This window comes from Engystomops pustulosus, chromosome 7, assembly GCF_040894005.1.
Source record: "Engystomops pustulosus chromosome 7, aEngPut4.maternal, whole genome shotgun sequence".
Classification (NCBI taxonomy): Eukaryota; Metazoa; Chordata; class Amphibia; order Anura; family Leptodactylidae; genus Engystomops; species Engystomops pustulosus.
In genome coordinates this window covers 53,752,347-53,765,555 of record NC_092417.1, presented here as the reverse complement: position 1 = coordinate 53,765,555, position 13,209 = coordinate 53,752,347, and the positions used below count along the sequence as shown (strand labels likewise).

The window sequence follows — 13,209 nt, the reverse complement described above, 5'->3', positions numbered from 1 at the left end:
TTGGATAAAAACCCAAATGTGATCCCAACCAAATACCTGCCTTTTTTTTTAATGTGCATGTGTCCTCTTGGCCTTTATAAATTGAAGGATATGGATTAAAAGGGGTATTCTAAACTACTAATTATTGGTGAGGGTGCAACACCCAGAGCTGGAAGGTAAGCTCCATCTGTAGTGCAGTCTGGCCACACTGCATGCGCAGCCATCACTGAAACTATTGAGATTTATTTGTACACTACGGCCAGAGCTTCTGACGCTGGCACTTCTGGATCCCTGCCCATCAGATCAATAGATCTCATCTACACAATAAGCTTCATTTCCTGGCACCTTGCTCTTCTAGCAGACGTCATTCAGCAGGTTATGAGCTGTAGATATGGACGTGGCAGTCCTCAGACCTCTTACCACCCTCCTCCCCCTCCAGAATGAACAGACGGCAGGCGGAGTATTTGAACATGCTTTAGCATTTTATTGATAATTTACAATGGGTTTTCTTTCTGAAATCTATCTTCTAGATCTTTCAGAAACAAACTTCAGTAGTAGCAAATAAATTTAAACAAATAATCTTGTACTTTGTTTTTCCACCGTCACCACAATATATACACTGAATGCAAACATCTTTAAGAGCATATTCAGCACAGCATTATGTGAGAACATAACCAAAATGACACGTCTGTGATAGGGCTGTGTGTGGTACACCTCAAGGAGAAGAGGAACACGGCCTAAAACTTAGGGAAATACTTCTGGTATTCGAGCAGGTACAGTGAGTCCCAGTGAAATAAATTTTATCTATATATATATTTATATACGTCACAATACAGTGTATATCTTATTGCATCCAGTCCACTCACATCTCAATCCTCACACACAACTCTCCTAACTACTTTCTATCACAGTTTATGAGGCCGTCTTCAACATGTGGGTTTATCGCTGTTGCAGAACTACAACTCCCATCGTGCCCTAGCAGCCTACAGCTAAATCGTGTTTCACAACAGCTAGAAACCCAAACGTTGGAGACGACTGGTTTAAGGGCAATGTCCAGACCTGTGTATCCATTTAGATGCCATCATGGATATTTTTACCATGGGGACATTTGTCCTTGGGGTCTATTCTTTGGCGCTCCAGCTGTTACCCTAAACATCCCAGCTATGCTGAGAATTGTAGTTACATATAGCAGCTACGTCCACAAATGCAGAACCTCTATCTTAGAAAAGAATGACCAGTAATGGCGCCACACCTGTTTATGGTTTGCATTTGATATTGCATCTCAGACACATCCCATTGACAGGTGTGGTTCTGGTTCTAGTAGAAAGCAGCTCTGTTTTGCTAATATTATACAACCCATTTAACTTTACCTTTTACCATGCTATAAATTCACCTTCCGTGTCCATACCTTGCTTCAAAAATGTGAAAAAATGAGCTATAAGGGTTCATTCACACGCGGGCATACCGCCATGTGCTGGAGAGGAGGAGGAGGTGATCCCTTCTCCCTCCATAGAAAACAGCGCCGCACGGCCGCACACTCGCCAAAAGATAGAGCATGCTCTATCTTTTTGTGGTGTGCAGCACGGACCAGTGCCACACGCGTGGCACCGTATCCCAGCCATGCCGCTATTGTCGTCTATGGGGACGTACATGCTGTTGCAGTGTGAATTTACCCTATGGCCGTATTCACGCGGTGCGTTTGATGTGCGCTTTGAAGTGCAATTTAAAGAGCGCTGGGATGAGCTTGGCCCAATGGCATTTACACCAAAATGCTTGTGGTTGGTGATGTAAACAATTGAAACCACAAGATCCTCGTTGCCTATTGCAAGCGTTTCAGTGTAAATGCATACATGATCAGGCCCCTCCCCATAGGTTATAGCTTGTGGTTCAAATGCAGTGTGTGAACATGGCCTCACAGTATCCGTGGGTTGAGCATCTAATGGGGGTCTCTCTAGTCCACTGGTTGCATTGAAAAGTAATGGTGATCTGGGCCTCAGCGTATGGAAAGCAGTGCCTGCTCCTGTAGGTTGGAGCTATATCACATGCCGCCTAGTGTGCATTGACCATGTATACAGACGGGTACCCAATGTATTACGCTATGATGGAGAAATGGATCAAAGTGCAAATAATGTCAGGTCCCTCCCCCCACTCCCAAACTTACAGTTCCCATCACCAACATAGAAAACATGGCGCTTCAAGTCCCTCCTCACCATACACATTCCTTATGTCCTCTACAACTCAGTTTTTAACCCACCTGCTTGTGATGCTTTCTAATCCCCTCTTTCCACTCTGCTGCAGTCATTCATCCACATACAGATCCCTTCTATTCCCATATCCCACGTGTTTAAAAGTGAAGATAAAAAAATAATGTTTTTTGGACACTTGATTGGCAAGTAAAAGGACCCCAACTGGAAGTGCAGATCAAAAGGCGAGTGAATATGGTGACCCGGCTGAGGTGTAGTGCCCATCGTGTGTTGCCGTAAGGGGTTGTCCACCTGGTACTGTATGCACAGGCACTAAAACATTGGCGAAAAGCAGGCTGAGGGAGCGAAACGCGTGAAATTAAACTTCTTATTTACACCGGAGAAATCTGTGGTGCCGAAGAGCGAATCTGCACTGGAGGACGGTGACACGGATCCTGCAGGCAGCCGATGGCATCACGGTGTGGCTCATCCTAAAACCACTGGGGGAGGTTTATATTACAGTGGGACAAGTTACTATTACCTCTCCATTATTAAAAGCCGGATGTACTGAGCGTGAAATGTCGTCCTCCGATGACTGCAGCCGTGTCCTGGTGAAATGTTTCCAGTGTGATCATGGGATGGATTCTACACAACTCACGCTAGAGTTCTCTGCCTGGGCTTTATACGAGGGTACAGCTGGAAAACACACGGAGGGGGAAAGATCAGGATTTATATCATATCCAATGTACAACCTGTGAGCATCACACACTATAACCTGAGCTGCTGCAGAACCTCCTTGTGAAGAAGCTTATTGAGCAGCTCCATTTCTTTACGTGGAGCCAGGGTGTAATATTCTGATACTTTACCTCATGGTTTTTGTTGTGTGTAGGGGATTGCAGCTAATGGGGTAAAAGAAACCTCTGAACCAAGCACCTTTACATTTCAAGAACATAGATGTATATTGGTAAATTACCTAAAATCCTGTCCCCCACATTACACAAAACATGAGGTGCAGTCACTAACCCTTTTAACACTGTGTAATCAGTGAGTCCCCCCTGCATCTGATAAACTGCAAATTATCTAAAATGTTACAATTATGAATTGTAATATCCATGGAATGGTATAATTCGCGTATGTGCAACATACAAAATTAAAAAATCGTTTTAAATATCTTACCCCCAGCAAGTTCTTAGGCACATATCCTTCCCGATCATTCAGCCGTGCCCACCACCAGTCCGTCTCCACATCATCTTTGCGCCTTAGGATTGTGATGGCGTCCCCTTCTCGGAATGACAGTTCATCAGCGTTCTGTGCTTCGTAATCCCACAGGCCGTACACTAGACCTTTATTCATGACGCCCAGCTTCTCCTGAACACCTGTGTGCAATAAGGTCACTTTACTGGACAGAGACGGAGCAAAAGCAATATACCCCCAGTTCATGTTTTATGCAAAAATCTCATTTTTAATACTGTGTAAGGCTTTCACACAACCGTATATGCTAGCCGTACGAACAGCAGCTAGAATACGGCCGCCATAGAAGTGCCCTGTGCACTGAAACCTGCATGCACGACTCCCTATGGAGAGGAGAGGGGTGAGGAGCACCTCTCCAGTCGAACATATGCTACGCCCGGTGTGAGAAAGGGGCTTTAGTCTGAGTTATTAAGAGGTTTCCATGTACAGGCCAGTCATATATGAAATGGCCTCTAAATTTTCAACAAAACTTGCATAAATGAACACATGAAGCTTAGTGATATATCTGTAATCCATCTTGCTACAAAGATCGATAAAAGCTGTAAGGATTATGTACTGAATGCAAACATAGTTAACACCCAATTTACCATAAAGAAACTGGGAACACTGTATATATCCTTCTTCCATCTCTTCACACTTGTCTGCAGCCGTCTCAATATCACTGATTGTGGTAGCAAAGATGGCCGCCCCGCACTCTACCAGCATCTTACACAGGTGGACGCTGTTACATGACGCTGCACAATGTAGAGGAGTCCTGAAAGGAGGGAAACAAAACAGGTACAAATGACAAGTGGTATAGGAAACTAGATCTCGGTCTATGCTTACAAGGCCCTGGCGTCACTGCTGTGTAGATCCTCCATTGCCCAAGGTTATTCAGGTAATTTTTAGTGATTACATATCAATAACAAATCAATAAGGTCTGACACCAACGTCAATTTGTCATATGTCCCGTTTGCATACCAGCTTTAAAGGCGGCCGAGTAGCAATACCATGTTTGTGCACATTGTAATAAAATACTGACAGCGCCCCCTAGTAACTATGGTAATAAAAAAGTCTTAAGACCCTTTTCTGTCCATTTGAAGCCTCCTTGAGATGGTTCTACTCCTTCATCGGAGTCCATCTGTATTTAATTAAACTGATTAGACTTGATTAGGAACACACTGGTCTATACAAGAGATCACAGCTCACAGTGCAAGAGCGCATGAGAATCATGAGGTCTAAAGAACTGCCCAAAGAGCTCAGAGACAATTGTGGCAGGGCATAGATCTGGTTACAAAAGAATTTCTGCATCACCAAAGGTTCCCAAGAGCACAGAGGCCTCCAAAATCCTTAAATGGAAGAAGTTTGGGACGAGCAAAACTCTTCTTCGCCCTGGCCATCCAGCCAAACTAAGCAATCATGGGAGAAGAGCCTTGGTGAGAGAGGTAAAGAAGAACCCTTCTATCACTGTGGCTCAACTCCAGAGATGAAGTACGTAAAAAGTTCCACAAAGTCACTGCAGCCTCCACCAGTCGGGGCTTTATGGCAGTGTGTGCCAACAGAAACCTCTCCTCAGTGCAAAACACTTGAACTTTGTTAATTTGAACTTTGTTCATTCTAAGTGGTGTGTGGAGAAAACCTGGCGCTACTCATCACCTGCTAAATACAATCCCAACAGTGACACGTGGTGCGGGCAGCATCATGCTATGGGGGCAGGGACAGGTCGACTGGTGGCAATTGCAGGAAAGATGAATGCGACCAAGTACAGAGATATCCTGGATGAAAACCTCTTCCAGAGTGCTCTGGACCTTAGACTGGGCAGAAAGTTCACCTTCCAACAAGACCCTAAGCACACAGCTAAAATAACAAAGCAGTGGCTTCAGAACATCTCTGACTGGCCCAACCTGACATAAACCCAATTGAGAATCTCTGGAGAGACTTAAAAATTGCTTCTACCAACATTCACCATCCAACCTGAGGGAACTGGAGAGGATCTGTAAATCCTGGTGTGAAAAACTTGTTATATCATTCCCAAGACGACTCCTGGCTCAATAGCTGCTTCTACTGAATACTGGGTATAGTAGGGTCTGAATACTTAGGACCATGTGATAGTTCAGTTTTTCTCGAAATACAGGATTGTCTTGCCAAACACTTGTACATCAAGTAACTTGTAATCTAAGGTTCCTCTCTTCATCCATTCCCATCTATAGTGTTATTTAGGAAAATACTTTCTAGAGAACTTACCACCCATCACTGTCGGCTGCATTCACATTGACACCAAAGTCCAACAAGAACTTGACTATGTGGTGGTGCCCGGCACAAACAGCATTATGTAGAGGGGTGATGCCTTCATCATTGGGTTTGCTTGGATCCTCAACCTATGGAAAGGGCAGAGTTTTAATTAGTTTTAAAGAAAGTCTGCAGTGTTCTAGGATCCATCCAAGATCTCACAGGAAGTGACTAATATTGATCATTACTAAAGGGGGTTTCCCATGAAAGAAAGTTGTCAAATTTCAATCCCCTAGTGATGTTTACACAATAAAGATGATTTTTAATCCCTTACTTTACAATTTTACTCAATTTTATTGCTATTAAGCTCCCATCACTCAGTGATGGTCAGTGTAAGATTGTGGGTGGGTTACTCTCTATCCAGACAGCTCATTATCCCTGTAGTTTTGTGTGGCGACAGTGTGCTAAAACGCTTTCATTTAGTTTCTGAACGTTCTACTTGTATCTGACACAGAGAGAGATGAGACAGATCAGAGATGACAAGATCAATGAGATTACAAAACACAATGACAAACTCTAGCTCTGCTACATCTCCGCTATAAACACACACAGTCGGCTCTACTATAACTTCTTCCCCTGCTGTAAAGATCTTGTTATCTGTAGTTTGTAGAGTAAGTCTATGGCTTGCCTACAGGAAGTGTGTGTGTGAGCTTGTCTTTTAATAGAGGAGGCAGAGAGCACTGCAGTGTGCAGACAGGAGAAGCTATTCATGAGAAAAATGTGCCCTGCCCGACCGTTGTCAGAAGATGATTTATGGTCGGATCCAAAATTGTATACACAAAGACTGATAGAGACAGGTTGGAATTATATCTGTGAAATGCTGTAGTTTTGTAATTAACAGTGAATTAGAGAATGTGTTATTTTGTTATCATGTGTATATTTAAGAAGCTTGTCTTCATGGGAATACCCCTTTAACTGTTACACTTAATTTATTAGCGTAATTCTTTTTACAAAAAAAGATAGAAAAAAAAGTCTCCATTGCACTCACTTATCAGATAATTTGGGAGCGTTTAACAGATTAATGGTTTTCTGTCTGTATTAAGATATATAGGTGAAGCGCCTGTACCTCATATATAATCCTCTGGACTAGGTCAAACTCCCCTTCCAGGGATGCATCGAGCAGGAGAGCCAGAGGGTTGAACTTCACTCGTAGTCCATGTCCTGTCCTCTCAGAGTTTGGTTTCTTCAAATTTGTGCGTTTCACCTACAACAAACAGTGAGGGGTATTATAATATAAGAGCAAAGTAATATTATGCACTATAGCACACATATGTACATACACATTACCACAACATGTGTTCTCGCTCTCTCATTAGACCCATCAGAGAAGTCAATTATTACCCCGAAATCAGAGCAGCAATAAACCGAATAATATGTCCAAAATAACGCTGTGTTGGTACAGGGATATCCATTCTTACAGAGAATACATACATACACTTATCTTCAGTCTGGTGGACTGTGAGCACATATAGAAGGGTAGGCCGACACCCTGCCCACGTGTAAGTGGTATTCTTTGTAGAGACGGTGCAAATGCCTGTGCCCACTGGAGGGAATCCCAAACATAGTTCAGAGGAGATGTCGAGTTGCCAGGACTCAATATACCAAAGCAGAGACCCACCAGGGCAATCCTATATGTACAGGAGGAACCCCCTATGTATCCCGGAGACCATGTTGCATGACAATAACACATAGTTTGCTGCAGCGTTACTAGAGGTCGATTCCTCTGAGAGGCAAAGGCAATACTGAGCCACAGGCTCCACTGCTTTCTATGAGCATATGTTGCATATGTTTCTCAAGACTACATAAGGAGAAAGAGATCGGATAAAACTAGCTACATTACAAAAAGCAAGAAAAATATCCTCAGGATTAGCAGGGAGTAGCATTACTTAGGTGAAATACCTTCCACTATGACAAGTGTCTACTTACAGGGGGGATCTGCGATGGGGCACTGGGAGGTGCAGGGACTTCTTCCTTCACTGGAGATGCTACTTCAAGTACAGGGCTAGGAGTCTTCTCGACAGAAGGTGCGATGGGTGGATTATTATTGTTGTTGTTGTCTTCCGTTGATTCGGAGATCTGGTTTATGATCTCACTGCTGATCAGTTCCTCTGTGATGGGTGAACAGACCTTATTGTCATTATCGTCTGCTGAGATCTGTGGTTCTGGTGGTTGAGGTGGTGAAAGTGGTTGGGGAAGAGGAGGGGTAGAGGGAACGGCGGCTGGATGCAGAGAACCCGCCTCGTCTACGTTACCATTGGTGCCAGCGTTACCATTGTCCACATCGGCCGATACACCAAAGTCCTGGGAGTTACCCTGTTGGTAGAACGGTGCGGCCTCCATTCCTCCAGCAAGAGTATTAAAGCGCTGATAGAGCAGTTTCTGTATGTTGGGTCCGCTGGGACCCTCCGGCTCCGTTATAGAACTCCTTTTCTTCAGTGGCCTTGGAGCATTGGCAAGCTTTCTCCTGAGGGCTTCTAGGTCCGCATCACTTTGATATCTCATAGGTGAATGCACTATGGGGGTCAGTTTGGTTGGGCTCAGGGGACGTGGTATGTTTTCTACCCCACTATTTTCAGCTGCAGGAGGAACAGCCTCTCCTTCTTTATCAGTATTAGGAGGAGGTCCAGAATGTAGGAAAGAAAGGGGTGAAGAATTGGATGAACTGGACTGGACAACTGGTTTTCCATACACTGAAACACATGAATATAATGCATTAATACTGCATAGTGACCCACAACAAGGCATCTCACCCCACAGCAGCCGCTCTAGTGGTCTGTAGCATATCTGTGTAGGTTTTCTGTAAAGTCAAGGTGTCTTAAAACTATATTTAATATTTATTTATATTTTTATAAAGAGAAACAATTTAGTGATAAAACTCATTTCATAAAATTCATCCTTATCAAGAATTGTACAAAATTCACATGAACCCAAGACCCCAGCTCCCATCATCCACATCGCTTTATGTTATACCCCTGATAGTACCTGCTTTGACGGATTTGTTCAGGGTGTTATATACAGCTTGCTGATAGTTCTTTGGTGGAGCCGATTGTTGGAGATACATAGAATAAATAGAGCTCGAGTTCACCGTCTGTGGTCCTTTCCTCGGGGACTGAGGCCTTGACCCTTTCTCAGCCAGGAAAGGTCGTATGGCCACAGTTAGAGGAGGGTCCGGTCTAGCGTCTGTACCAGGGAACATAGGGGAAGAGGATGGCGGGTAGGTGGGGCTCGGGGGCACAGAGATTCTCTGTTGGATTTGCTGGGAGGAGCCTGGAGGGTGGACGTTGCTTGTTGTTGGTAGTGGAAGAGGCCTTGTGCGGGTTGTAGATCCACCGGACCCTGGTCTAGGTAGACTTCCATCTTTCCTCCTTTCCAAGGAATTGGTCGCACTTAAAGTGAGTGGGCCCTGGTACATGCCATAATTATGTGGCAGAGATTTACTCAACCCGGGCATTGGAGATGGTAACTTTCCAGCATCACCAGACTTGGGGAAAAAAAACAAAACAAAAACAAAAGAGTTAATATAACCATATAATATTTAGGTAAAATATTTTATTCTCAAAAACTGCAATTCCGGAAATGTGAAAGTGCAGCTGTCAGGAAATGTATGCGGTGAAGCTAAGCTCTGTGACATATGGGACGTAACAGTCCTTCCACACCCAAATAGAGAGGTCAGACACTGTGTGAGAGGAAAGTCAGGACTCTCAAAGCATCTCATATGAATTATGTCTGGATTTAGGACTCTTTCACTCTGAAGCCTTCATTGAGGCTTAAAGGGGTATTCCAGGAATCAGCATAATTCATATACAAATGGATACTAAAAATATAAGCTAATGTGTAATTAGTTGTTATTTAAAATGTTGCTCCCCTTAGCAGAAAATTATGATGACATACACAGTGATGAAGAATTAAAATGCTACTGGCCCTTTAATCAGTCCGTAAATTTCCTACGTGCGGTCCGTTGCGGACAAGACACGCGACAGAAGATGGCCGCTGGTCACATGTCCACATCACATGTCCTGCACCTGCCTGGGCAGGTCATGTGATCACCACTATGTTAGGCTGTAGTCGGTTGGTTGCACTGCATCCAGTATGGCCAGTGGTGATGGCAGTTACTCATCATTACTATGGTAACAGAGCAGCACAGTCTGTTACATCATCACTGGGAGCAGAGCATAAGAGGGAGGAGTTACTGAGAACTAAAGGATCTTGGGACTTGTAGTTTCCAGTGGCGGCCATCTTAGTGATAACTCCACCTACTTTAGAGAGGCCATACATTTTGTAAATCATAAAATCAAACTATTTAAGCTCAGTTTTGTGACTAATGACATTGAGTATTCTTGTACTCATTTATTTATATCATCATGGGTTTTTGTGTCAGACGTACATATTTCCGGAATACCCCTTTAAGGAAAACCGTTCTTTTTTTCTCTTTCTGGTGATATTCACTGATGCCTTACTTAAACATTTTCCATGTGGTTTTTCACACTTTAGTTGTTTTGCACTGATCAGTTGGTGGGGAAAAAAATGTAGAGTCTGTTCTGTTTTTTTTCCATCATTTGATCAGTGGAAAAAAACCTGAAGCCAGGAAGAGGAAAAAAACTACTGATGTGTCCATAAGCCCAAATGAAGGCTTCAGTGGAAAAAACACCTGTCTGAATGAGCCCCTACTCTGCTTTTTTGGTGAGAAGCTGGAATGCGTAGCGTTATTAATCTTTGGGATAGTCTCTGGGAACCAGCAGTGTATTCACATGTTGCAGAAATGGACACTCACCAACTTGTCAGTAGGTCCTACAGCAGCAGAAGGTAGGGGCTGGCTGGATATAGGTGCAGTCTTGAAGCCGGGCTCCATACTTGATTCATTCCAGTCTGTGTTGCTTAGAGGTGGCGCCTTTACGACGGCCATTGTGCTTTGCTTCAGTGTAGGCCAGCCTGCGTCATTACCTGCAAAACACAATTGTGTGAAAACGCAGAAGATGCAATCATTTATGAGTTCTAACGACACCTGGAAATTACTCTGATTTTACAATTACTACAGATTAGAATTACACATGAATTAATCATTGTGATAATGTGAATATGGTCACACGTGAAGCATTAGTGATTGCGTTTTTTAGTATCTGTATCTAAAGGGGACACTAGTGAAGTGACGTGTGGTCAGGATTTATACTACACCAATGATATGTACGGAATTTGGTTATCATAGTATCCAATCATGTCAATGGGCAAACTGTGCAATATATAATCCCTCAGAATCCACATTAACCCTTGGCTGAGGTTAAAAGAAGATTTTGGCATGGGCCCTCCTAAAGTTGTCAATATATTTTACTATTGGCTGTAATGGGGAGAGATTTTTAAGTTCTGGACGGGGCGAGATGGCAAGTAAATAAATGACTTCTTCCTCTTACGGTTACATACAGATTAGTGTCCGTCGTGCGTAGTGCAGGCTCTCGTGGGGCTGAATTAGGCAGCGCATATATCAGTCTCATCTAAGACAGACTCAATGTTATTAATCTGTGTCCCTAGTGGAGAACACATAACAAATCCTCACTGCCCCAGTTTCCACACCAATTAATGGGAAACCAAAAGAGAAAGAAGGACACAAGGACCATTAAAAATAATTAGTTTAATCTCAGTGAAGAACATTGTCTCCATATGTAAGAAATCCACAGAATTTAGAGTGACTGTGGAACTACAAGTACCAGTAGACCTCATCCATCGGGTATCTTTGATGATAGATTCATGAAATGGCAAAATTAAAATGGGCATTAGAGCCTGTATTAATCATGTAATGGGCCAGTACTGGAGGATGATATTTAAAGGGGGTATCCAGGCGCTTCATCTGAGGTTAAATATGGAAAGACCCAAGAGCCTGCTGGGAGGGACACCTGCCATGAGACCCGCCAAGGTCCAGCAGTATAGGAGCGCCTGGAAAAACCCAGGAATGTGAAAGATAATCTGTATTATTAATGTCATCTATTTCTCATTATCTCTACATACATGACCTTCAAATATGAGGATCCTTCTCTATCTCACACAATTTTACAGAGACCAGATGATAACACAAGTGGGAACATCAGCTAAAGACATGAGATATGTGATATTTTGGGAAACTACAAATGTGTGATGAGATTTGGAGTTAGTATAAAAGCACACATGCATGTCCTACACTTAAAGGGGTGTTCTAGGATTTATTATCTCCTTTCCTTAGAATAGGTGACAAATATCAGACCTTGGGGTGTCTGACACCCCAGTACCCCCACCAGATCACCAGATGAGTGCTGTTTCTCTCTAGTGTTGTACACAATATAGTGGCTGTGCTTGGTACTGCAGCTTGGTTTTATTCAATTAAATGTGAAGACTACAAACAGGCTATGTGCCCGATAGAAGTGAAAGTTTGGCCTGCCGCACTGCTTGATGGGATGCCAGAGGTCAAATTGCCCAACCCCGTTCTGATATTGATCACCTATCCTAAAGAAAGGCTGAATTATATAGCTGCATTCACTACAGTTTAATTTTAATTGTGTGCTTCTAAGCCAGGATTATTAAGATTACTTATCGATTTGGAATATTCACAGAAATAAAGGTTATTCTGTAGCTAATAAGGTGTATAAAGAACTATATTATTCTATACACTACTACTAAAAATATATAATATAATATGTAACTTTATAATATTAATGTTTGTAGAGTGTGGATGAATAAAGTAAAAGGTGCTGCTGGGAGAGGTCCTCACAGTTCCCACCATTAGTGAGCGCTAGTCTAGTGTATAGTCAGATTAACGTGCGTAGATCGGGTGTGATTGGTAAGCAGACGGGAAGAATGGCTGCGGAGCAGACTCACTGTGCTGGCTGTCACAGAGGCCAGGTGCCTGGTAGAAGACACTGTGGTCAGAAGACTGAAGACAGGAGGTGGAAGATGACCGCACAGGATCCACTACAATGTCTAAATCTGAAACCTTCCAGGGACCTGGAGATTTTTTCACATACTCATTGTCTCCCTCTATTGGAGGACAACAGGTAAAACAAGATGGCCACCCCGATGTCAGGAGAAAAACACATCACAGAAGAGGGGGAAACAGACGAAGAGGAGATACAAGACAGAGGACGAGACATTAGGATGTAAAAAAGAAGAGTGATGTGAGAAACATAGAAGCATCCGTAATAGTACAAGAAATAAACAGCGGCAGTCATGGTATGAAGTCAGCTATACAGAAAAGGTTAAAGGAGAAGTATCAGATCCTGTCAGTCATTCAGGTTACTTCTCCAGATGAAGAAACAACCTTTTCTCTGACTAGCGGAATACAAACAATTGTAGGAGCGACTACAAGGACAATCTGGGTCCACTGTTATAGCAGAGACCACTGCTAGTACCATGTGCCAGTATTTACCAAGTATGACTAAGCTTAAAGGGCATCTACCACAGGATGAAAGAATGTATGCAAATGAGCCTGAGGGGCTCCATTAACTGCTATGGAGCCTGGAGCCCCTAATTTGCATAATCTTTCATCCTGGTGGTAGATGCCCTTTAA

General features: G+C 43.2%; 1 protein-coding gene across 9 annotated transcripts in view; it reads right to left on the bottom strand.

Annotated features, from left to right (window-relative positions):
- Nucleotides 1–440: 440 nt before the first annotated feature.
- The window catches only part of PPP1R13B (protein phosphatase 1 regulatory subunit 13B), a 56,849-nt gene continuing 44,080 nt past the window's right edge, over nucleotides 441–13,209 (bottom strand). For 7 of the 9 annotated variants that reach the window (XM_072115922.1, XM_072115921.1, XM_072115919.1 and 4 more), the window contains 9 exons: nucleotides 12,522–12,680; nucleotides 10,453–10,622; nucleotides 8,664–9,162; nucleotides 7,608–8,371; nucleotides 6,748–6,885; nucleotides 5,637–5,770; nucleotides 4,001–4,167; nucleotides 3,339–3,538; nucleotides 441–2,858 (listed from right to left, as the gene is read on the bottom strand). In XM_072115922.1, the coding sequence (XP_071972023.1) occupies nucleotides 2,817–2,858; nucleotides 3,339–3,538; nucleotides 4,001–4,167; nucleotides 5,637–5,770; nucleotides 6,748–6,885; nucleotides 7,608–8,371; nucleotides 8,664–9,162; nucleotides 10,453–10,622; nucleotides 12,522–12,680 (2,273 nt within the window). In that variant the 3' untranslated portion in view covers nucleotides 441–2,816. The remainder of the gene's footprint in view (nucleotides 2,859–3,338; nucleotides 3,539–4,000; nucleotides 4,168–5,636; nucleotides 5,771–6,747; nucleotides 6,886–7,607; nucleotides 8,372–8,663; nucleotides 9,163–10,452; nucleotides 10,623–12,521; nucleotides 12,681–13,209) is intronic. The other 2 variants (XM_072115924.1, XM_072115923.1) reach the window with 1 other exon arrangement.